This window comes from Python bivittatus, unplaced genomic scaffold (assembly GCF_059951505.1).
Source record: "Python bivittatus isolate LINGU-HERP-01145 unplaced genomic scaffold, Pbiv_v1 ctg000000_np1212, whole genome shotgun sequence".
In the NCBI taxonomy this organism is placed as follows: Eukaryota; Metazoa; Chordata; class Lepidosauria; order Squamata; family Pythonidae; genus Python; species Python bivittatus.
In genome coordinates this window covers 3786596-3813870 of record NW_028277028.1, presented here as the reverse complement: position 1 = coordinate 3813870, position 27275 = coordinate 3786596, and the positions used below count along the sequence as shown (strand labels likewise).

At 38.4% G+C, this 27275-nt stretch overlaps 1 protein-coding gene across 1 annotated transcript; it reads left to right on the top strand.

Annotated features, from left to right (window-relative positions):
* Positions 1–2968: 2968 nt before the first annotated feature.
* LOC103050118 (transmembrane protease serine 11E-like) lies at positions 2969–18278 on the top strand. The gene is made up of 9 exons (XM_088142250.1): positions 2969–3083; positions 4399–4517; positions 10590–10657; positions 12771–12934; positions 13945–13983; positions 15306–15474; positions 15861–16126; positions 17451–17593; positions 18078–18278. The coding sequence occupies exons 1-9, from the start codon at positions 2969–2971 to the stop codon at positions 18237–18239; spliced, it is 1245 nt and encodes a 414-aa protein (XP_087998376.1). The 3' UTR covers positions 18240–18278.
* The last annotated feature ends 8997 nt before the right edge of the window (positions 18279–27275 follow it).

The window sequence follows — 27275 nt, the reverse complement described above, 5'->3', positions numbered from 1 at the left end:
CAGCCCTCATCAGAACTAGCCTGTGACATTTTATTGCCTGAGGCAAAGGACAAAATAGTGCCATCCGGTATCTACATTTAGAAGTGAACAGACTTAGAAGGTAACAGATTTCACACTGGGAATGTTCTGGACTGCACCTGGATACAGTACTCTAGATGAGAGCACAGAGGCCAGATCCAGAAAAGCATGCATCATGGTTGTCCATCCTATTCTACCACTCTCTTCAGCACCTGTTGCTTCACTTTGCATAATGGTACAGCTGGCTCTGGTCTTCATGGTGTGCTGTCTGAGTAGAGTAGTGACTTTTCAGTAGGCTCGTTTACACATGCTACACTCATCACTTGAGTAAGGTTGCCTCAGTTGATGACATGGGTGCATGACCAGCTCATTCAAATGCCTGAGATAGAATTTTTGTACCTTCTGAAAGTGCCTAACCATTAAGCTAGGCACTGACATGAACTATATTAATTAAGCTGTCTATATACATATATGCTGATTCTCCTCTTTCAGAGTCAGAGAAGGAGGGGCAATAATGCTGGACCAAGACACTGACAATCCTGAAACCCTCTGAGCCACTTAGAGCTTTTTTCCCCAGACGGTTACCCTTAAGCTGAATTTTCCAGTGGGGATGGTTTAATAGTACTAGAATTTGCTGTATCCCTGGGAGCAAATAGTAGAGAAATAGTAGGATGTGGTGCTCCAGGTCCAAAGATTGCTTAATCCCTCTTCATGTATTAAATCATGGGGAGAAATGTCCTCATGAATATTAAGGAACAGAGCTGCCTTGTCTTCCATGCATTGCTCTCACATGTCAAATGCGTTAACTATAACATGTGAGGAGCTGTTTACATATAGGCTTTACCAGTTCACATGCAATATTGGCTGGCTAAGACTGCTTGCTGCTTCAGGCATACTCCTTGCCTCCTTCTGGTGACAAGGTGGTTGTCATGACTTTGGTTCTACTGTGTTTATTACTTGGGGAGGGAAGCATTGCTATAATGCCATTTGTGTACTCCATGGGATATATATGGCTGCTGCTACCTATGGCCATTACTAAAAGCACTGATACTCCCCTGGAGCATGTATTCATTCAAGATATTTGGAATTTGGAATGACAGTTTGGTGGGGTGGAAGGTGGATCAGGATGATGTGGGAGAGATCCTTCAGACTCAAGGACTAGAGGAAGCCACATTAACGGAACCATGAAGAAGAGCCTCTATGGTCTATCATGAATTTATTTGGTGGTCTTAGCCAAAAAATTCTCTCAGATCCTGTACATAATATGGAGATAATAATATTTACAAGTTCTTGCAAGGATTATAGCAATATAATCTATGTGAAAAACTGTGAGCACTCTAAACCAGATCAGGGAGTTCTTCCTTAGGAAAAATTAGTGTGAGGCATACTTTATGGAGAATAGAGCTGGAGCCAGGACCAGAGTCAAATCTGAATGGAATTTGAAGCATTATACAGTCATTCTGGAAGAGGAAGCACATCCAGGGTGGTGGATCTCCAAATCCAGGATGTAGCTGAGGGCTGCAGGTTTCCCACCCCATTTTGAGCATTAATGTTGATCTTATTGTTCAGAATGAATATTCAAGACACCAGAAAGCTAATGCCCACTGTGTATGGCAAAACATCAAAAATAAAGCATGGCTGGCTTTCATCACTTGTGCTGGGCATGCCTGTATTTGTAGTGCAGGACCCTCTGCATACAGATGACCAGAAGAGGACCAGTGGACTTGGTCAAGCTTTCCCTTTTAGACGAGTGTTAATTGTACGTATGTTGAATAATATCTAATGTGGCTTTGCAGAATATGGGAACTAAGTTAAATAGACAAATGTCTCTATAGTGTACTGCCTAGGTTATGAGTTCTATATTTACAATTTACAAAGGCAGCCTTGGTCTGGTGGTGAAAAGAGCATACTGCCACAGTAGGTAATTATTTGTGAAACTGCCTGTCTCCAGTTGTTTCTGCCCATCACACTAGACCCAACAGAGAAGACATGCTCTGGATTCCATTTATTAAACACTACCATCTGACTGGACCCAGGAAGTATGGCTTCTCTGCTGCAGAACCTGCTCTCTGGAACACCATACCCCTGAAATTTATGGAGCCCCAGCATTTCAGGAGTCCCTGAAGACTTGGATGTTCCCTTGGGCACGGGGTCTGGAGGTTAGATGAGCCCCTCACTGGCAGGTTGTCTTTTTTATGATTAGAGTTGGGTTTGTTTTCAATCACCATTACTTTTCTTATTTTTCTTATCAAGCTTTGTTTGGTTTTAATCCAATGTGTGCCTCCCAGAGATGCAATTGTGAGATGGTTGGCTATTTTTTTTTTTTTATCTGCGCTCAGTCATTACCGACTCTGCAGTGACTGCTTGGACGAGTCCTTGCAGTTTTCAAGGCAAGGTGTTTCGGAAGTGGTTTGCCAGAGCCTCCTTCCTAGAGCAGAGCCCAGCTGGCGAGCACAGGAGGCGGAGTTTCCGTCGCTTTGCGCCGTTTTCGGGCAAGCGCGGTTTCGCGCTTACCGGCAACTGCTCCTGACTCCTTTTGCAAGGCGCCACCAGCATTTTTCCTCCCACCGGAGTAAGAGTACCCATTTATCTACTCACGTGAGTTTTCGAACTGTTGGGTTGACAGGAACTGGGGAGGAAACAGGAGCTCACCCTGTTAACACGAAGGCTGGACTCAAACCGCTGAAGCGTCGACCATTTCTGGGCGGCAACTTTCATTGTGAGATGGTTGGCTATATAAATTGATATAATAAATAAATAATGAATTAAGATTAATGCAATTAATTTATTATTAGTTCAGCAATACTGTTAATCTATTTATTTCTGAAACATTTAATGTGCATAAATATTGTAAACAGCAGTCTGAGAGCAGATTATAGCAAGGATTAACTGTACTACTTAAGGTTCACTGTGTCTCCTACAAAATCTTATTTTTGCCCCTCTTCTCAGAATGGCTAGGTCAAGAACAACACCTCTTGAACCATGGATGATTGCTTTGATTGTGCTAGCAACATTGCTGGTCTTAGCCATTGCCATTGGCTTGCTCGTGTATTTTTTGATATATGGTAAGTGTATTAATTATTCAGTCCATATGATTTGAATGGCTTTGTGTTTTAAAATCTTTCAGCAAGCAGAAAGAAATTATTTATGTATTCAAGTTAGAGTAGTGTAATTCTTTCCTCAAGGATTTGTAGCCACTTTTACTCCAACTGGACTATTTCAAGCAAGGTCATCTGCCAAACAACATGACATATTCATTTTGGATTGGCAATGCTTTCCTGCCTCTGATCTCTGTATTAGTGTATCATCCAAGGCAGAGGATGACCCTGTTATATACTGCCATATGTAGCATTAATGGGAAGAAGGAATAGCCTTGAGGAACAGAACAAGAGCTGCACCCAAGACATCTGTCAGATAAAAGATATCTGAGTCCAGAGCAGAAATGTAATTTGAGAAAATGTCTCAGACATGACCTTCTTTAGTTCTCATGAAAAAAAAAGGGGGGGGAGGAGGAAGGAAGAACATTCAGACTTGTAAGATTCTGTTACTATAATCTTATAATAAAAGTAGTCTTAGCCTGCCTGTCTTTGGTTTCCAAGTTTGGTCTACCTTGGAGGGCTGACACACTGTTAAGGCTGCCACGTCTCTTGAAACTTGGATATGAGATGATGGAATTAGTAAGCTGCTTGAAGGCCATCCCTGGCAGAATAAGGACAGAGCCCAATGACATTGGTGAGACAGTGGATGGCATTTGACAAATCAAGGGAAGAACCTGATGGTGCATAGTTTTAGAGGACTGGAACCTGACTGAAAAGGCTCTCTGTGTATATCAGTGTGCAAATGCACAAGTATACATGTATATTGCAACATTTTCATCTTAGCAGAAAATAGTCACCTCCTGATTCTGGCCTTTCATCAAACGATTTTAAACTTTTAATTGGAGATCCTGAGAAAGCGGGTGAATCACAAAATCAAATCTTGAGACTTGCCAACCATAAACTATGAGAAGACATAGTTGATTATTTCTTCATGGAAGAGAAATTGTTTGAACTAGCGTGATTTCTTTCACTTGACATACACTGTATCTAATAGCTCCAGAACCCAAGGACTTTACTTATCTGGGACCAGTTTTTTGTGACACTATTCATGCTCCAGGCCAGCTGCTTGGCCTGCCTCCTTCCCATATAAAATATGGGAAGTATATAAAAGCCCTTTGTTTCAGAGTTAAAATGTGTCTTTCACATGATGATGAATCTTCCAAAACCTCTAATTTTTTAGAAAATGTCCTCTGTCAATGATTGCTCAATTGTGTCACATTCTTGTAAATTAATTGATACCATACTATAAATAATGTTTTCATTCTTTCCCATTCACATGCAGATCAGAAGTTATTCTTTTACAATGCTTCCTTTAGAATCAATAATGTGCAATTCCAGCCTAGCTTTGAAAAACAGACTTCAAGAGAATTTAGAGAACTGAGTACAAGCATTGAGACTTTGGTAAGTGAGAATGGCTTCTTTTTTTAATGCATTTAATGTTCTAAATTTTATTCTCAAGGAGGAAAAGAACACACAGAGACACACAGGCCCAGACACAGACACACACAACCTTTTCTTCCAGAAGCCCTCTGGTTCTTCAAACCTTGGCCTCACCTCCTGATTTTCGGTAGGGCTTGGTAGTTTCTGTTCTCACTATCTGTCTTCTAGAGGATACCTCACTTAGCATTCTTTTATTAAACCCAGTGTATATGAGAGACAGAGCTCTCACAACTTGCCCTGGTTTTTAGGCAATTCAAAGGACAAAATTTTAAAAAGTGAAATAATTTCAGTAGTGTAATCTCTAGTCAAGAAACATAGAGGTGTGTGGGTACAGTACTGATCTCCCAATGGGAAATAAACCTCTCTCACAAGATAAAATTCAACCTCTATTGGTAGTCCCCAGTTTAAGAACGAGTTCCATTCCCAAGGTCTGTCCTTAAGTTGAATTTGTATGTAAGCCGGAACAGTATTATTGTATAATGCTGTATAAGTACTATTGTGTAATGACCTTGAACCATTGTTGTATTTAACTCAAATCATTGGGTATTTAACTTGAATTTTGCTACAATAGGCTCCATTCTTAATTATAGGTCATCTGTTCTTAACTCAGGGACTACCTGTATTTAAGAAAAAAGGAACTTTAAGATGTAAGAAATCATTGTTATTTTAAATGTTAAAATACAAGCATTCAGGACTGGAAAAAAACAAATTACAGAGCTGACCCAGGGATGGATGGATGGATGGATGGATGGATGGATGGATGGATGGATGATTACAAGCAGATTCTACAGATATATTATAATTTCATGAACCCACCTTTAAGAATGGATGAAGGTTTATTTATTTATTTATATTTATTTATTTGTCACATTTATATAGCTGTCCATCTCACAGAAAGTGATTCCGGGTTTAAAGTTAAGGTTTAAGCACTCAGTTCTAAAACTTAAACAAAGAAATAGAGAAAATGAGACTTAGCACCACAAAGAAAACACAAATCATAAACTGGTGGCTAGTATACTTACTTAATTCTATAGAAATAGAAGACTTCCTGAAACAAATTGTCATTTATGTGGGAGGACGGTTGCATAAAACGGGTACGGAAGATGGAAAGCCTTCCTTCCTATTTATTTTTCTAGGGAAGTATGACTGTGAAAGGTTGGGAGAGGACAATCCTTCCCCCACTCCCCACCTTCTGTTTCTTTTATTTGGAAGTTGATGTGGAGATTCTGGAACAAATCTTTCCTTCCCCTTTAGTAAGCTACACAAACTTTCTAGTGGCACTACAAATCGCTGTCTCTTCTGCGCCTCCCAGCCAGCCAAACAAATGATAAAAGGCCCACGAACAGAAGCAGAGAGTGGGAGCTGCTGTTGGCGCATGCTATGTGGGGGGCGTATTTGGAGGTTACTGAGTCTGTGGGAAGAAGACAGTGAGAGACAGTGAGGAACAGCTTGAATCTTGAGGGATCTAGAAGGAAAAAAGAAGAGGCTGCTATAAGTAGCCTGGCTAAGTGGAGTACAGAATAAAAAAGTGACAATTGACAAAAGCATCCAGCAGACTCAGCCAAAAAATAAATCTGTGGGAAGATTGAGGGCAAAGGATGGGAGGGGAAGGGGCTGCAGGAAAAGAGGAGAGTGAAGATGAAAGCTAACAGGGCAGCTGAGGAGAACTCAGCAGCATTTAAAGAGACAGCCACCCATTCTGCAAGGACTGTGAAACAGCCTGCTTCACAGAGAGATCATTGTCTTCCCAAACTGAAAGATGGGAAAATAAGAGACTCCATATGCAGAGCTAAAGAAAATGCATGTCAGCACTCTGTGAATAAGTGAACAGGATAAGAGTTATAAGTCTGGGGATTAGTTTATTGCCTGCAAGAACAAAGTTTTGCTTTTGTAATTATTCAGCTATAAAGATGTCCCTACATGGGTAAAACACAACCCTGCTCACTTCCCTGCTTGTATTTGTGCCATCCAGAAATAATCTGTGACAAAAAATGGTGGGAACAATGGGAATGGTATAGCATCAAAATAGGATGAAGTCAGTGAAAAAAAGTAAGGAAACTGCACCCAGGGAGAGATCGTTTATGCCATGGGCTGCACAGACTAAAGGAAATAGCCAGTATATGATCCTGATCCCCATCTAGATGAGGAAGAAGAAGAAAACAACCCATAGGTTATTTGGGCAATTTGGGAGTGGTGGTGAAATTTTTCCACTTCAGGTAACTGGAAAAACAGTAAAATGGTAAATCGCTTATTTAACAAAAGGCCAGCTGGAAAATTAGAAAAGAAAAATAATATTAAACACCCCCCCCCCCCACACACACACACTATGTACTACTGGGTTTTATATTGGCAACCTTCTCTACGCTAAGCAAAGATTGTAGCCACTATACTATTTCTGTAGTTCTGGTAATAGGAGATTTAGAACCTCTTAGAGTGCATGATAAAGTACTGGATCAGTGGAAGGGGCATTCCTTCCTCTACAAAGTAGTCAATGAACTGCTGAGGCAAGCCTACAACAAACTGAAGCACTGTAGACAAAATGGACAGGAGCACTTGAAGTGACACAACAGGGAAAAGTGTATGTCAGAAGTGAAGCACAGATATGCACCCTAAGATTGCTTTGAAGGTATGGGGAGATTAATAGAGGGTGACGTCATTCATTTCTGCACTCCAGAAATAGGGTCGGCCTGTTCTAGAAAAAAGGCAACCAGGAATGGTGGTTAAGTCCTGAGACAAGTTAAGAATTTGTAACAGATCTGAAACCAAAGAATAAATCTTGTAACTTTGGTAAACTGTGAATCTTTGATCAAATACTAAATTGCTTTGGGCATAAGAAACAAGAAAGTGCAAGAATACTTACCAGAGAATTGAACTTGTTCCTAAAAAATACTATTATATCTGCCAAGCAGAAGAGTTGCTCACTCACAATTGGAAATTATGGGACTCAGCAATGATAATACTCCACTATTGTCCATCATCCACGATAAAGATATATGGAAAGGAAGGAGTCCAGTAGACTGCAGTCAGAAACATGGCTTTGACCGTAACAAAGAAAACAGCAGCTGGCAAAAAAATCTTGGAAACAATGCAAAGCGTATGCAAAGAATCCAGTTGATATGATATGAAACATACATATAAACAATGTCCAACCTCAGGGCTAACATGTACAAAGCTACAAAAACAATTTAAGAAATATAGACTCAAATACCAAAGGATTATGTTGATGTGGACAGGGTAAGGAGGCTGGGTTAAAACAATACCCATTAACAGAATTCCCATTGCTTATGACTTGCACACCAGTATCAGTCTAATGGCTGAACTTGACTACAACAGGTTGAAGCCCAAGCCAGGCCTATACTGAGTGCATCTAAAGTCATATACTGAAACCCAGCAGCCTACTAGGTGGCTATGAACACACTTTGAAATGGAAAGGTACTCAATATTTATTTATTTATTTATATTTCAAATTTGGTCACCACCCACCTCTCTAGGAAGTGAAAGATACTCAATATGCTAGAAAAACATCAAGAGTACCAAACCCACAAAGACCCATCCTGGGCCACAAAACATCTGAAATTATTGACAAATAATAAGTCACATTGACTTAGTCAGTACAGAACTAACACACTAAAAGTACCTTCATATTTAAGAAGATAGCTTTCATGGTACTGGATGTCTTCTAATAACTCAACATAATACACATAGTAAACATGCACAACCAGTAGTTGTCAGCCCTTCAAGATAGATCAGATTAGGAAACCAATGTTATGTAGGTCAATACTACTTTTATTATAAGGTTATAGTAACAGAATCTTGTAAATCTGAATGCACCCCCCTTTTTTTCAAATTCAATCAATCAAGACACCTGAGAATACTAAGAATAGCTAAGAAAACAAACAAATGAATCATTGAGCAAATCAACCCAGAGTTCTCACTCAAGGAACAAATGAACAGGCTCAAATTATCATATTATGGACATACTATGCAAAGATCTAGCTCTCTGAAGAAGTCTATAATGCTGAGGATCAGCAGCAAGGTGGATGGACTCAGTTATAGCAGTAATGGGTGCACTATTGGAAGACTTGGAGGACCAGGTTGGGGACACAGAGTAGTGGAGAAAATTTATCTATATGGTCACGGAGAATTGACACCAAATTGATTGCAAATAATCAATCAATTCAAAGACAGCATTATCACATCCCAACCCAAGTGGAACTATCAGCAGAACTGGGAAGCATGAAGATATTTTCCCAGCTGGATGCATTAGCTGGATACATTAGTTTGGCACATACCACTGGATGAAGGAAGCACACACCTACATATGCTTAGAACATCATGCAGTTGATGCAGCTTTAAATATATGTCCTTTGGGTTGTGTTCTACTTTAAGTGTTTCATCACACTGTACAACAAATGGTGGAAGGCATTCCAGGAACCTCCATATACATAGATTACATACTTGCATGGGGTGCCATAGAAGAACATGATCAATGATTAAAACTGAACCTCAAAAAAGCTAGGTCCTAAAATATGAAATTGAAAAAAAGCAAATACTGTTTTAAAGTTCAAGAAATATAATATCAGGGAGAAATATGGCATTAAACTAGACCAGCCTAAAGTAAATGCAACTCTAGTAAGAAGGCATCTAGTTACAGGGGAACAAGTCATAGTACAGCCAAATATTGGGTGAGCTACTTAAATTAACCCTATGTGAGAATCCTTTGGCAAGACAATTGGGCTTCTATTTGTGGAAGGACTTTTAAAGGACTTTCCAGGCAGGCTTATCTTTTTTGTGCGTGTCTGTTTTGATTTAATTTAATAGATTTATTGCAGATACAGATATATTCTTTTTAGAAAGGAATTCTATTAATTTAATTTTTATAGATTTATTGCAGATACAGATATATTCTTTTTAGAAAGGAATTCTATTAATTTAATTTTTATATTTTTATTGCAGATACAGATATATTCTTTTTAGAAAGGAATTCTCTTAGGGGCTTGGGAAATTTGTGTGGTTTTTTCCCCCTATGATCCATCCAATCACATTTAGAATAATAGAAGGAATAGAAGGGACCTTGGAGATCAAGGAATCCCTGCCCAACGCAGGAATTCTCTATTACAGCATTGTTGACAGATGGCCATCTAGTGAAAAAAGAGTCTACCACCTTCTAAGGCAGACCATTGCTAAACTGCTTTTTCTCCAAATATTTCCAAATTTTCAGTGTTCTTAAAATGTGGTGCCCAGAACTTGGTGTAATATTGTAGTTGGGGTCTGCCAAACTCGGAATAGAGAGGAACAAGACTTCTCTTGACACTGCACTGTTGATGCAGCCCAATAGAACATCTGGTTTTTTGCATCTGCATTACATTATTGGCTCATGTTCAGCTTGTGAGCTACCAAGACACTCAGATCCTTTTCAGCTGTATTGCTGCCCAGCATGCCTCCCCATCCTATACTCAGGTCTTTGATTTTTCTTATACAAATCTAAGACTTTACAATTATTCCTGTTGAAATTAATTTGCTGGTTTTTATCCATTGTTCCAGCTTATCAAAATCCTCCTGAATCTTGATGCTGTCTGCTAAGGTGTTTGTTCTTTGCCCTAACTTTATGTCATTGGCAAATCTGATAATCAAATTTCTAACCTCTCATCTAAGTTATTTATAAATGTAACTCAGCTAATAAAGAAAGAATGGTCAAATTCAACTGAGTTTTGCATGGATCAGTTCGTTCTTTTGAGCCTGGCCAAATTGTTTTAGTGCATTCATACTGTATTGGTTTTCTCACTGTTACATGGATGTCTATGGAGAAGGGGGTCATAACCTGCAAGATGACAGGTGTATGTTACCATAGAAGCTCCATTCCTTTCCCCATGCTGTGATTCTCAGCATGTACAAAAAAAAGCAAGGCTTTAATTGTGATGCCACATCCATCATCTTGCAGACTTTGACACATACACCTAGGGAGGCTGCTGCATTTCTACTTTGTTTAATAAATTTTATATATCAAACATAACTTTTCATTCCTTTCAACAGACTAAACAAGCATTTCAAGCTACTCCCTTAGAAAAAAGACTCATTAAATCACGTGTTGTCAGGCTAAGGTATGTAAAATGAACATTCTACTCAGAAATAGACGCTGAATTAATTGCTAACAATGAAATGAGAATGAATTTATAAGTCAAATAGCCAAGACTGCATTAAAAATAGATCTGGGCTACTTCCCCTAACTGGGGTTTCTCAGTTGTGTTGGGACTATGACTCCCATCAATCAGCAACACATAGCATTCATAATGGCTGATTATGATAGTTGTAGCTCAATACCTAGGAACCGGAGGCATGTTAGAATAGGCTGATCTTTCCTTTGTAGCAATTTAGAATAGATGCTGAAAACAACCCAACTAACTGAATTGCTCTTTGGTGTAATTGGCTGCCTGATGATTTTTATATTCCTATCTTAAACTTTAAATAAATGCATTAAGTTTTTAATTCATGGAGTCAATATCATCTGGCTCACAACTATAAAACCAGCAGATGAATTTTTAAAAAATGGTTGGGACAATTTTAACATAATTAAATGTCCATAACCATTATATTTGAATTGAGTTAACTGAGTTTGTCTCTCATTCTTTTGGGAACTGATGAACTGGGAGCTCAAGACTAAATTCTGTTTCCTCACCATGAAATACCCAAACAAACAACCACCTGGGGAAAGTACCAAGGCAAGACCAGCAGGTGGACAAATACTAGGACTCAGATAGCTATTCTACTGTACAGTCCACAGTGTTTGCTGGAGAATTCATGGTATGAAAACATCCCGTAATGAACAAAGCAATGGACACAAACAGGGTTAGCTCTCAAACAGACTTGGATTGGAGAATGTTTTAGGAAGGTTCTTAAAATTCTTTCCATGGAAGTCCTTCTGTGCATGTTGTGTCACTGATTTGCATTTTGTTTTGCTATCCTCAAAATAGAAACCCTTTCCTACTATGTGATGACCATGCAAAATCATTTTTTTTAGCTCACCTTTCTCTAACATCTGAACCGATCCTGAATTGGAACAAGTAGAAGTATGTTTCTCCACTTGTTGATGGGGCTGAGTCTAAAATTACCTTAAAAGTTCACTGTATTCCAGCAAGGAAGTGGCAGGAGTAGGCTTTTGTGCTATGTGTCATGATAGGTACCTGGCCTAATTGGATCTCTTATCTGCAAGTGCCTTTTGATGGAGCTAATGCACTCACAGTACAAAGTACATTCTAACACATATAAACATGTGACTATGTTTTAAGTTTCATTTCAACAAACAAACAAACAGCTCTTCACAGTGCAAAGTCTAATTTCCAAAGCAAGAAATAGAAACTGAAATTTGCCTTATTAATTGAACAATCTGTATTAGACTTGCTCAATTTTTCTGTCTGGTCAAAGAGCTCTATCTCAGGGAATATAGATCACTGTTAAAACTGTGCCTGTTCTGCTGGAGGATGCTAATAAATTTTCAGAAACATAAAGGTAATAACATTTCCCACGCCTGGAAATAATAGTTTTGCTTCTCTTAATCCACAACATTTTGGCTTTAAATTGAGCATATAATAAGCTGGCATTATTTTAGGGCTATTCAAAAATGCCCCATTTATTGAAAGGCCATTTTGGCGGACCAGCATTCTGTAAAGTCTGGTACGTTTATAATTGGCTGCAGAGTGGACTTATTTATTTACTTACTTATTTAGGCAGATGAAAGTTGCTATCCTGTTTCTCTCTCTCCCTATTTTTCAGCACAACACTATTTCTGGGAATTGTGGGGAAAATATTAATAGGCAGACTGCAGCCAATGAAAAAAGCTTCATTCCAAGATGGGCAAAGGAAAAGAGGAGAAAAAGAGAAAGTTTTAAAAGAGGGGAAAACTCTGTGCCACTATAAGATCCCTATAATTTCTGACCCCAAATCACAGCTGTTTTTGGGGGCACAGCGCAAATTTAGGCCAAACCATTTCCTAGTGCCTGCACAGTCCCATTCATTCCTAAGAGGCAATGAGTTGAACAGCAAATCTTCGGGTGGCTTGTGCCTGATGTTCCTTTATGGGTGGATGGGGATGGTATTTTTAATTTTCTGTCTTAATTGCCCAAATATTTTGAGTGAGCATATGTGAAAAAAGACCCCTACGGAGTGTGGAAAACATCCTGGCTTGCTTGGTCAGCTGTCTGTATTATTCTTTTGCAGTCCAGCGAATGGTGGTGTCCTGGCAGATGTGGTGCTGATATTTAAGTTCATTGCCACAGATAATAAAGAGATACTTTGGACAAATGTTTATCATATTTTGCTGAAAAGGCTGAAGGTATCAACATGGCCCTTAAGTATTGACCTTTCTTCTTACAAGCTCTCAGGCAAGTATCATAGATGTCCTTTTTAATGTTGATCAAATTTTTAAACTGCTTTCTTTGCCTGCATTGTAACTTGAAATGTATATGCTGACTTAATCAAAACTGTATTACCCACTTCCCATTCTTACTTAAGATGCATTTTTGCAATATTTTTTCCTGTGAGGAAATAAGATACTTACAGATTTTTGATTTCCATCCAATTTCTATTAAACATTGTTCCCTGGTTTTCATTTATTTATTTTTAATACTTAAGGAACTAAAAGTCTGCTACCATTAGGAACTAATAGAGTATTTTGCCAGAGAATGCTGGGAAAATTTCATTGAGGTGTTTTCATTAAGCCAAAGCCAGTAATCTTTATGTTATTTGATTATTTTATGAACTAGTCACCTTTATATAGCACAAGTCAACAAATGGGAGCATCAGTTGGTTGGTTAATTCATGATGATAACAAGCAAAACTCCTTTAAAAAGGAGTTTCTGACATAGTTTCTGTAAGAGTCTATATAGAGAAAAAATTCCTAATAGATGTCTTGTTTCATTTCTGGTGATTGTGATACTGAAGAGATGCAAATTTAAATGTTTTAAATTACCTAAAAAGTAGTCCAGGAAAAAGACAGTTAGAAACTTTCAATCAAGAAGATTTTAGAGATGTGGCCTTGCAATCTTTGGGTTTCCTAAGGTAATATGCTTGTAAGATAATTCATATTACATTTAAGAAAGACAACACAAAGATCTTTTGTTTTGCTTTGACCAAGAAAACGTAAGCAACGTTTTTGTTTTGGCTAAATATCTTCATAACTTTGACATTGCAAAATATTGTAGAGTTTTCACCTTCACTCATTTCAAATGCTCTGTCTTCAACCTTACTGGAAGGGAGATACTGGTATGAAAATATCATCTGCCAATATTACCAAGTTACTAATGACTATTGAATTATATACTTTAGGATGAAGGATGGGTGAAAATACTGCCACCCCAAAACTGGTATTTGTCCTTTCTATCTTTCTTTTCAGAGATAAATGCAGAAAATGGTGCAAATCTTCTCAACAGTTGTAAGTATTAGAACAGATTTGTGTTTGAAAACAGATTTGTTAAAAACGGCTTTGTTTAGCCTAACTTTCCTCTGGCTACTATTCTCCAAATGTTTTGGACTATAACTCTATAACTATAACAGGGGATACTGAACACATGTACTGTATAAGATTGACTGTCATGTTAAGGAAGGCTGCCTTAAGCACCATAGTTCTCAGACTCTTTTGTAATTTCCTAGTGTATCCAATCTTCATGAACCACTTAATTTTTACAGCCTGATTATCACATGGGAAGCCATTGTAAGTTTCCTCAGTAAAGGTTTTTGCTCCCTTACATTCATGCTGTGCTACTGAAGGCATGGGGAAGGGGAAAGAGTTTTTGAGGGCCTTGCATTGCCAATGTATTTTATCAGTACAGTATATTTTGGACACAACCCTGTTCTTTGAAATGGCACATTTTAAAATGTGTTGGGGGTCCTAGCTAGATGCACTTCCAGTAGGTTTTAATGTAAATAGTTATAGATCAGCAAAACTGATCATACTTCAAATTTTAAAATGTTTAGAATTTAAACATCAGTTGTCAGATTTGCATTTTTATAGTGATGAGGAAAATAATAAAGGAAAATATGAAGACAAAGGAGATACTGGAACCTTTTTGTTTCCTGTAGCAATGAGTGATGAAAATCAAATTTAAATTCACTTATTTGTAATATTATAACTCGGGTCACCCATGGAACTTTTCTTAAGGATGGGAGATTTCTATAAAATTGGACTGTTATGTAGCATTTTTCCCTAAGAAAGAATGAATCATATTTTTCAGCTAACCTGAGCAACCTGGAAAACATACCCAGCTCTCTTCCTAACCCCAGAAATGCAGTCCTGTATTTATTTGGTGGAGAGCAAGGGTGCTTCCAGAAAGACAGACCCTAGCATATTAATCAAAAGGGATTATGCAATTCTTTTCTTGTTCTGTGGAGAATGGATCTTTTAGGACAAGAAAAAAAGCAGTGGCAAGACAGCACATGAATGGCAGACAATTATATTTTGATATTCCCTTACCCATTCCCTTAAAATTCAGTGAATAAGTAATGTATTGCTGTTTAATACATTCTACCATGTTCAGGGAGAAAACATGAACAAAATTAGGCCATTCTCCTTATTTCCAGGGAAGAGTGCTTTTGTTTCTTTTTATTGTTTTTCAATCTTTTTTGTTTCTAAAAAGCTGCGATAATTATACTTCTAGCAAAAAACCAAAATCCCCTTTCATAGAGTGTTCCGATTGTAAAGCAAAATCTGTTCTCTGGAAATAAATGAGTGAGATGCTGTTTTGGGATTGGGAGCAGGTTGTGGGACACGACTGGACAGATCCGTGGAGAGAATCTATGGAGGAACCATTGCAGGGGAAGGAGAATGGCCCTGGCAAGTTAGTCTCCAGCTGAATGGCATTCACCGTTGTGGAGCAACGCTGATCAGCAGCTCTTGGATTGTGACTGCTGCTCATTGTTTTAGAGGGTGAGTAGATCTTTCCCCAGTATCTATCTCTAAGGCTACATCTGTACCAACACACTTAAATGAGAACATTTTCCCAGTTCATTTATGAACAGATGTCTCCGCTCACCACAAATACATTCAAAACATATGAAATTGGGAGGGAGAGGGGTGTTTAAACTTTGTCTCTGCTCACAGCTGCTGTTATTCCTAGGCATTCCAGTTTCTAAACTGGTCTTATTTCTAGTCTTGAAGTTTGACTGTGGTGAAAGAGTTGCAGGAAAAACTGGAAAACGATATCAGGTAGCAAGAACAGTTGTGAAGTTCTGTCCTAAAAGGGCTACAAAATGCTATACAAAAATGCAAATAGAATTCTTATGGTATAATCTGTACTCTCAAATGTTTTCCAGTGTCAAGGATGTCAGAAGATGGACAAGTAGTTTTGGGGCTCGTATAAGACCTCCAACAATGAGAAGGAATCTTCGCCAGATCATCATTCATGAGCATTATGCTAATAATGTCATGAACCATGAATTTGATATTGCTGTTGTGCAGATTTCACCCCCAGTGGAATTTACAACTGCTGTACATCGTGTTTGTCTTCCAGAGGCTTCATATATTTTTCCAGAAAATATCACTTGTGTTGTTACAGGATATGGTGCTCTGAGAGATGACGGTTAGTAGCTCTCTGTTCAGGGGCAAGTTGGCTTGTGTGGATAATCATTCTGATTTGTTAACTGTAGCAGGGTCGGTTCCAGGTTATAGATAGTACTGGATTACACCATCTCCTCCATTCCCAACCACGTAGGAAGCTTGCCATCATAGTCATCAAGCACCACAGAGAGAAGAGGGGCTCTGCTCCTTTGTAAGCCCAGGACTAACTGCTCAGTTGTTGGGTTTAATGTTTCTTTCCAAGTGTCTGGACCTGATGGAGCTGCCTGACTGTGTTAGTCCCTATTAGTGGCACGTGCAATAGTGTAAACCTTGTTTGACAACCTGTAATAAAGTCTTTTTACTCATACCTTGTCAACCAGATAGGCTGTTTGCCTTCTTTTATGTAGAACATATGCATTCACATGCATATTTTATTGTAAACCACCCAGAGTCACTTCCTCGTGAGATGGGTGGTGTCTCAATCTGAAGTGTAAATAAAATAAAAAATATTCATCTGTAAGAAAACAAAACATAAAATATTAAAGTTGCAAACATGCTAGAGGGGGGTTGGGATTAATGGGACAGGTATATTGAAAATATCACAGATTAAGAAATAGCCACCACAATTATTATATCTTCTTTCAGACTAGCTCATTCCAAAAGTCTTCCTTATCCAGAGGTCACTGGAGATAAGAATGTTCCTTATCACTCATGTTCAATTGGATTAGAAACTTCTGTGAAGTCAGCAAAGAATTCAGTTTATGTGAATTTGAGCTCCCATTTACTAGCCTCAGAGCAGGACATTGGCAAGGCTGTATCTCACCCCCCAGCTTCAAAGGAGAGCTGAGCAACCAAGGGAAAGCTCGTAGCTACTAAGAAGTGGAGCTTTCAGTCTAAGCAAAAACTTAGGTGCTTGCAAGGGTTCCTATTCAGATTTTTTTTTTTTTGCAAACTACCTGACAACTCCATACAAATATATATATATCACAAACCATATATATTAAAGCACTTACTTTGTTTCCTTTTCCTAAGTGGTATGAGGGAGTTTTGTTATTCCTTGGACAGAGTATGAGAGTGTGACACTAATTGCATGATGTGCCTTACCCTTTCCTATTAGTCAGCTGGAGGATAGGAGCATGGACTGCTCATGCAGTTTTCTGTGTTTCAATATTGTAGAAGGCAAGATTATCACAGGATGGTTCCTTTTAAAGGAATGGAGGGATGGAAATTCTGGTGCTATGGAAGAGCTCACAGAGTAAGGATATGTGATGTTTTGTGGGTGTGTTATCCTATAGCCTTTTTATAAATTTTCACGGGTAAAAACTCCCTTATTATTTGACAATCAGGTCCCAGTGTTGGTGAACTTCGTCAAACAGAAGTGAAAATTATAGGCAATGAAATTTGCAACAGAAGGGAAGTGTACAATGGAGCCATTTCACCTGGAATGCTCTGTGCTGGTTACCTGGAAGGAGGGAGCGATGCTTGTCAGGTAGGTGCAATAATAACTTAAAAGTCAGCAAAAGGGCTCCTGCACATATTATGGTTTGGTAGCATTTGAGCTGGAGAAAAAGCCACCACCTTTTTCTACAACTAGGTCTAGATCAAACCCATTTGATCTGCAGTTCCAAGGTTCTGGTGGTATGTCTGGGGAGAAGAATGGCTGTGGCTAAGGATGGGAAATATGTGACTTTTAAAAATTATTATTTTTTGTTTATTCTATTCCATTTTCACATCAGTTTGCATTTTTGAAGCCCTTAAAGTCTGCAAGCAAGTCTAGTCATGAAGGCTTAGGAACTGGGAGGGAGAATGTGATCTTCAGAAGACCCCCTCATTTCTCCTCTAAGAAGATTATGTTAAGGGAAAACAGTTTTAGATGGTATCATGTTTGATAAAACAGCCCTGTCTATCATACTGACATTATAGGCTACAGATTTTCCCCTGGCCTTTCTAAAATGATTTTCTTTCTCTTATAGGGTGATTCTGGTGGACCATTGGTTACACCTGATTCAAGAGGAATATGGTACCTTGTTGGCATAGTAAGCTGGGGAGATGAATGTGCTAAGCCAAATAAGCCTGGAGTCTATACACGAGTTACTTACTATCGAGACTGGATTGCTTTCCATACAGGAGTCTGAAATAAAGAGAAGGAGTAACTTCATAGTTAATGTATAAGATCCAAGATCTGTGGACTACTTATAAATATTTTTCTTATAAACAGTCTCACTACTTTGGTAAATTCTGGTTTCTGAGTAGGAATTGGTTTTTCTGCTGGAGGCATCAACACTTTTTCTTTCCATATTATTCCACGTCCAACAGTCTCATTTATATTATCAATACTGTTCATGTCTTATACAAGAAGATGGATAGACTGAAGCATTCATCTGCAATCAGCAAAATACTTTTATTGTAGTTTTTATGATTCCCATCCTTAAAATGATTGCACTGTTGGAGCCTGCTTGATTGCATCAAATGTTCCACTCTCCCAATTGTTTTGATAATTTGGTCAATCTTTTTTTTTTTTTGGTTGTTTGTTTTTAGTGCATGGTATTATTCAAGGAGAATTGCTGCATAATCCCTTCCAGGCGCTGGGAGTACTCAAATATACAACTCTTTTACAACTATCTTGCAAGAATGGAGAGGATTCTTGGACAAAGGATATTCCATGGTCCTCCTTAATTCATGAACTCTGGAAAGGGTCATGCCATGCGGACTGAGAAAGTATTGAAGTGATGATCAGTTTGTACCAGTCTAGCTATCATATTTACCCATGTTCACAAAAAGTTCTTGGAGGGACCTGTGAAGATCAAAGCCACAAAGTGCAATTACTGATCTTAGAATAATTATATGCTTCATTTTGAAAATGCTGGCAATCTTTCAGTGGCCTTCTCAAAATCTGGTACCATCCAGATGCTTTGGACTGCAACTTCCAACATTGCTAGACCATTCTGAGAAGGCAGAACTAGAAGCATCTAGTATTCAGTCAATTAAAACCAAAGTCCATTTACTTGGAGAGGGAAGGGGAAATTTAGTGAGGAAAATGTTAGTGAGTTATCGTACTGAGTTAATTTTTATTATAAATAAAAATTCCAGTTTTTTATTTATAATTCACTTCAGTTAGAAGACATGCTAAATATAATTGTTTTCCATGTTTATAACAGATTCCTCTAATGCTGTCCTTTTTCTATGAATTTCGTTTTGTTCAGAATACATCTCTAGGTTATTTAAATAGGTAGAAACATTTTTTAAAATAATTTTCCTTCCATTCTCTATTCTTATATGGCACACATTTAAAGAAAAGTGTCAGAGAAAAGAGGACCAATGTAGCAAACATTACGTGTTTTCTTCCAATTACACCATGCATAAGGTTCTACTTTGAGGCAATAATCTAAGGATGCTTAGGGGTGAATACAATGCGAGTTACTTCTGAGTAATAATGCCTAAAGTGCATTAAAAACTCTTGAACTCAATGGGATTACCATTGTTAAGACCAGTTTCATAGTAAAGAGTTCAACTGGCTCTTGCTTTCGTGAATGTTCATCCTACAGTGACCAAAATATTAATTTGCATTGCAATCCATCCATTAATGCAATCGATCCATTAATGATCCCAGGTCCCATAAATAAACACTATATGACCAGTGAAAACTTTATCATCCTGGTTTCAAGGTATGTGAAATAAATCATTTATATCTCCTGTCTTTGGACTTGCTGGCCAAATCTGACATTTCAAGTTGTATAAGAGTCTAGATGCAAGAGTGTTTTATCTGCGTCACATGATGTAAGAGAGAGAAAGTTAAATAATCAAATAATCATCTATTAGGTATGACATTTTAGCAGTACAAAGAGGAGATGTTGTCAATGGTTCCAAAGTAGAACTGTTAAACAGATACTAAGGTGTACTTTTGCTGAAATGAAGGAAAAATACAGGTCAAAGACATATATGAGAGAAAAGCAGTGTTGGGTGCTCTGTATCTTTGTGTATGTGGTTACAGGTTTACAACTATGAAAGCTCAGGTTTGTCTTCCTACTTTCTGCTCCTTGCAAACATAAAGGAAGGACTGGGACCTGTTTCTACACTGCCTCCCCTCCCCCCCCCCCTTTAATGCTGTAGAAATAAAACAAAGGCATTTTAAATCTCTCTCTGGATGACTTACTTTGTCCAACAATATACTCCTTTGGTGCCTAGCTATAATGAAGGAAAAATAGCTTAGTTTTGAATGAGTTTTGTTTTAGTAAGTAACTGCAGCAAGATGGTGCTGTTATGATTGCTCAGGTGTACAGTATATCAGCATCCTTCTAAATCATTGTTTTAGTGGGGTGGGAAGAAAGGAATGATTGAAAAGCACACATACTTTTACTCACACAAGCATACACAGAGCACATTGAAGACATTCCTAGGTTAAATCGCTAAAAATGGGATAGCCTGCCTGTCCCCACCCTCCTGAACTGCATCTATACTAGATTTTCATAGCTTTCACATGAATAGCTGCTTCAGTTTAGTAATCTCCTGGTGGTAACCGTGAAACTGAGAAGTAAAAGTCAATGGAAGATATTTAAAAGGACTGTGGAAAGCATTTGGAAGAAGCACTCTGCAGTAAAGTCAGGGCAAGCAAAGCACCCCTTCTTGAAGCATTAAAACAACCACACCCTTGAAAGGTTTGTGTGGGTGCTTCAGTCATTTGCATTTGTGTGTATACACAGACACCATTTATACTGGGATCATCAGTGAAGGGGCTGTACGTGTGTACACATGAAATGAATAGGGTTCCCAGAATTTCAGCCCAGGAACTCTCTTCCATTTAGAACCTATTTCTCCCCTGGATAGTAGGACAGAGACTTTCTTATGCCTTTCTAATGGGTTTCCTGTGAATTGGCAAGGAGACGGTGCTTTTTGGCAATAATGGAGGAGCCTGCAGGTGGCTGTTTACAGAAGCATCTCCTGAATCCTTATCAGTCTATGAAGTTATTGTTATAAGTACTTTCTCAGCCTGTTCCATACCTGAAATATATCACCTAGATTCACGGTTACAATGCCCTGCTCACATTCCTCTAGAGCTTCAAATACTTTCATCCCTTATTAGTCTGAATCTAATGTAGTTCACATAACAAGTTTATTCCCTGAATGGTGATGAACAACAGCATAGTGGATGTATAAGTACTGACAGCCACACATATTTACACACTTCTAGTTTCTACCAGAACAAGCCACAAAGCCCTTTGTTCACAGTCAAACCCTGTGATACAATTGCATATATTCAGACTGTTCAAACAACTATACCAACCTACTGAAGTGAAAACAAACAAAATATTGAACAGGGACAGTCCAGTACCCAAAAATAATATCCTACAGGGCAAATTTAGAAAAGAACAGCAACAACAGTAAATCTTTATAGTTCTGAGCTAAAACCATTCAGGATAATAATACCTCCCTCCTACCGATATTAAGCAGCTTAAAAGAGTTACTTTCTAGCATAAAGGGACATGTATCTAGTGACACGGAAACGGGGAAGAAGCCTTATATGGACTTTTTTATTCTTATGTTTACCCTGGCAACATCATCATAGGAGCTAGCAGAGATTTCTGCCTTTTCCCATTTTCCTGTGAAATATTTGTTATCGTTTGTGAGCAGTGCATTTTTGCATTTGAAGCACAATTACCAAAACAGATTTCAGAACACCACAGCTGACCTTCATCTAGGGATTGAAAATCTGTCCCTTGTGAATATGTTCAAGGCCATTTTTTAAAAAAAATCACACACTGACTTATTTCTCATATCAAGCTAATCCATAGTTTATAGTTCAACTATAGTTGTAAAGTAAGCCAAAATTAGGTAAGTTAGGAACAGATACTAAGCCGATAATAAACAGTCCATATTACAGTTTAGCACAATATGATTACAGTCACTGTATATTAATCAATTTATCAAAAATAAATTATCTATGTTATCAACCAACAATTATTTTATTAATTGTTTGCCACTGTAAATAAGGGAAGTATCACTTCTACATTTCATTTGCCTCTGATTTTAGTGTTTACAACCTCTCTCCCTCTCTCCCCTCCCCTTAGAGTGTGTTGGTATATTTGTATGCTCTATCTCAGGTTAATCCTTCATTCATCTGCTAGACCAGTTTGTACATCATAAAGTTTTATATCATAATAAATTTGTCAGTCTTTCAGATACCTTTAGATTCTTTGTTAGTGTAGCTGCCTATAATTAAGCTCTCATAGGAAAATGCTCATCATGCGATCATAAATATTTCATGAGTTGTCAGGCACAGAATACTTTATATATTTCAATTATTCTAAAAGACAAAACAAGAGTTTTCAAGAAATGAGATGTTTAAGAACTGATTTCTTTGAAATTAATGTAGCTACTCTTACTGAATTTTGTAGGTTCTCAGATCTTTCAATCTGCACTTAGTACAAGAAGAAAAGGATCTCTATCTCCCTTCCCTGCCCCACCCCAGTGGGCTTGATGTTCAATTTCATGTTTTCATCAATAAACTATAAATAATTTCAATTTGGGATGCCCCTAGAATCAAAATCACACACGTTTTCTTTTCCTTACAAGAAAAATAGGAAACAGTAAAAAGGAACTAATAGAAAGAAAAACCCATGTGTCTGAACAAACACACTTCCTCAAACAGAAAACATAACCAACAGGACTCCACAAACACTACACTCCCAGGCCTGGGAGAATTGCCAAATTTTAAAGACTTTTGGAATATCATCAGAATGGGAGTTACATGTAGTGCCAGCTAGGTCACATTGACTGATGGCGCCACCTCCCGCCAATGCAAAGATTTGCATTTTTAGAATGATTTGGAAGGAAGTACTGGCGCCCCCTAAGATTTGGCCACCTAGGCCAGTGCCTACTCAGCTTTAGCCTATAGCCATGCCCATATTGAAGCATGCCCAACATGGCCTATACCACAGCATTCTGGACCAGCTGTGGCTTCTAAGTGGTCTTCAAGGACAGCCCCACATAGAGAGCATTACAATAATCCAACTGTGAGGTGATTAGGACATGAGTGACTATCTGGAGATCTTCCTGATCTAGGAATGGGTGCAACCAGTGCACCAGATATAACTGAACAAAGGTCATCTTGGCTACAGCTATCACCTGCTCTTTGAGCAGAAGCTGTGAATCCATACTGATCCCCAGATTGCACACCAGTCTTAAGTGGGGAGGTGCAACCCTATCCAAGATTAAAGATGGAAAATCTCCATATGTGGGGGCCCCAAATATCTGCAGCCACTTGATCTTGGCAGTATTGAGCCTGAGTCTGTTCTTTCCCCATCCAGACCCATATGGCCTCCAGACACTGGAACAGGACATTGATGGCATCACTTGGCCAGCCCAGCAACAAGATATACAACGGGGTATCAAATTGATGATACCATGTCCTGAATTGACAGATGACCTTCTCCTGCAGTTTCATGTAAATGTTAAACAGGAGGGGAGAGAATATTGAGCATTATGCATACCACAAATGAGGGCCAAAGAGCATGACTTCTTCCACCCTGTCAACACTGACTAGAATCAGCCACTGAGAAAGGAGCAGAAATACCATAACACTGTGCCCTCAACTCCCAAATCCTGCAGCTAGTCCACTCCCATCCTGGTTCTTCCAAAGGTCATCAGTAAGCGAAACCAATGCTGTCTCTGTACTGAATTTTGACCTGAAACAGGTTCAGATAATCAGTTTCCTTCAGGATCTTCTGCAACTGCTATCTGACCACTTTCTCAACAACCTTCCCTAAAAAGGAGAAGTTTATCCAAAACTGTTGGGTTCAAAGACAGCTTTTTTAAGACAAAAATATGCAGTGATAGAAAAAGTTCAAACCATATGAGTTAGGGGGAAAAAAGGAACAAGGAAAGAAAGGAAAGGAAGAATGCAAATATTCTACAAGGTGTAAAATATTTTTGTTACATAAATCACATTTTGAAATTTAAAAAAAGCTTGTTTTAACATTTTCAAACAACCTGCTTAAATACCTATAAATAATACTAATGTTCTGTATATCTTTAGATACAGATAATTATCTTAAAAATGGAGAAGACAGAATAGCAGTAGGGTCAGAAGCCTTAACTAATAAATATTTCAGTACCAATAGAGGTGAATATGTGTAGCTCAGGGTTGAACTGTGGAGTCACAACACATAGACAGACTCAACCATAGTTTTAACTGGGAAACGGTTAGCATTTTAGCACTAAATCCAAATATGCAAGAGAATTCTTGGAAGCCTGGTATTCAGACAAGGCAGCAATTAACAGACACATAGAGATTAACAGCAGCTACATACTATTCAAAAGAGACAAAAGACCAGAAAATCGCCTCACCAGCAATCAATCACCAGCAATCATCACCCAGATAAGCAAAGGTTACCACCAGGCACACAATCAGGCAGCAAACACACGCCAATCAAAGAACTACCAGAGGAGCAAAAAAAAAAAACCCACCCTTACCAGCACTGGCAAGGCAGGCCACAGCACATAAATAGAGAGCAAACCCCATCCCATTTTAGCACTGAAGATGTTACCTAGCTGGGTAATGAAACGTTTGCAAGAAAAGAACCAAGCTCAGAGAACCCCAAGGACTCCACAAATATTTCAGTTGCAAAGCCAGCAAGAAGCTCTCTCAGGTATGTCAAACTCATAAGCTTAACAAGACCCAAAGCTTTAAAAATGCAGCAGAAATAACATGGTGCCACTTATTTCAGTAAGTGGCACCGTATTATTTCTGCTGCATTTCAATAGAAATAAGTGGCACCATGTTAATAATATTCTGAAAGCTCTAATTTACCCCATCCCCAAATATTTAGGAAGGTAAGGAATTCTGCAGAGGTGGGGGAAAACAGTTAAGATAGCAGCCACAACCATGTGATCAAAGCCCTTCTTACATAAATCATCATGCGGCCCATATTACGTGATGCATATAAAAAAGGGGCAGGGCCACAGACACCATCTAGACCTTTTAACCACCCTGTGGACATCCCTGCTGGCAGGTCACTGAATGACACAAAATATTTGACTAAATGAGCCCTTTGCCTCATCTAACAGAGCCTTTTTTTATGTCCTTAAATATTACTTCAGCCACAAATTTAGCCGATGACTTAAAGATACAGTTGTCTTGTAATTCTCCTGATTAGACAATTGCTGTGGGAAAATTTTCAGGGATTAAGGAGATGAAACCCTTTGAATAACATAAGGCATTTTACAGATGAGAAGTGTTATTATTAATAATTTTATCTCTGAGTTGATGCAATATTAATGATGACAGCAAATAGAATCACAGAGTTGCACTGAAGTCAACTTCTGCTCAAAGCAGGGGTTAAAGTATCCCAGGCACGACATCTAGCCTCTGCTTGAAGCCATTCAGGGTAGGTAAGTCAGATGGACAGCTATTAAAATGAAATGAAATGATAATGAAATAATAATGAAATAATAACGAAATGAAATGATTTACAGCCATTGTTCTATCTGAATATTTGGAATACTTCTGGAATTAATTAATGCCCCAGGCATTAGATTATGTGATTGGAAAAGCAATTGTTTACTTTCAAGAGATGTTTTGAATAATATGGGTTGTAATCCTTCTCAAAATATCTTGTAACAGCTGTCATTATCTCTACCTTTCTTATCTCCTCTTTTGTTATCTCCTATCAACCCTTTTTGCAATTCAGGCCTATAGTTCTGATGATCTTGCTGAAACCAAGACTGACTAGCGCTAAGTGTTTTTCTTTGATTTTTTAAAACTCTAGTGCCTAGACCTAGCTATTTCCTTTGTTATCATTGCTAATTATTGATTTTGGGACTAGAGGTAGTCCTTGCTTAACAACCAGAATTGGGACTGGAATTTAGGTCACTAAGCAATGTGGTCATTAAGCGAATCATCACATGACCAGACCTGATTTATGACCTTTTTTGCAGCAGTTGTTAAGTGAATCACTGTGATCATTAAGTGAATCATCGGTTTGCCATCGATTTTGCTTGCTGGAAGCTGGCTGGGAAAGTCATAAATGGTAATCACATGACCCCAGGATGCTGTAATGATTGCAACTTCAGGCACTGGTCATAAGTAACTTTTTTAGTGCCATCGTAACTTTGAATTGTTGATAAATGAGTGGTCGTTAAGTGAGGACTACCTGTATATGAGAACCACAGTATGAGAGGTTCCCCAAATTTGATGTTCTACTGATTATAGCAGGGATGACTGGAGCTCTGGAATATCTGAAGGGCACCACACTAAGAAAAGCTGCCCTGAGTTAGCTTTTCATAAGTAAGAATCATTATTGAAAAATTGGTGGGGCGACCTAATTTGTTTTAATACCAAGGAAGCTCCTGGGAAGAACATTATTCTTAGACTGAGACTTTCTGTGGGAAAGAGAAATGCTACTTGATTGTTCCTAGCCATCTATCATCTGCCTCTTGACACAGTGACAACATTTTTGGTAAGTAAAAGAAAAATTGAAATTTTCTGCTGCTTCATTGAATATGGTATATGAACAATCATATGCACAGAGACACTCAGACACACAAACCAGAATTTCTTTTAGTACAGAGAGGTAATAAAAATATCCACCAATGTTGTTCTTTCTTGTCTTACTCTTCCCTCTACCAAAACTGGCAGAAATACAGTATTTGGGTAAGTTATTTGGTGCAAGATAATCACTAAGAGGTTTTTTTTTTTCCCCAATAGCCTTATTTATCCAACAACTTTCTGTCTTACTAGCCTCTAACAGTCAGCATTCTTCCATCCAGTACATTTCTTATCTTCTAACAAAAATACATTTTCACATCTCTGGTTGGCTTGCTACCAGGGGTGATGGAAGCTGAAACCCAACAATATCCAGAAGGCAACAGGTTCCCATTGTTACTGAGTCTTTATCTCCATAGCAAAACCCAGCATGTTCAGTCCATTTCCTAACTTCAAGAACTCCTTTCATATGATTACAGGCACTAATTTTGCAAATTCAACTTCTTCCCAAGACTGAATGAATAGAAGTGAACTGCGTGAGACACTGTTCAGTGGAAATAATATTGCATCATGAGATAAAAGGTTCTCGGAAGGAAGGAAGGAAGGAAGGAAGGAAGGAAGGAAGGAAGGAAGGAAGGAAGGGCAAGCTGATTGAGGTTATTTAAGAGTTTGCCTTGCACCTGATGCAGGA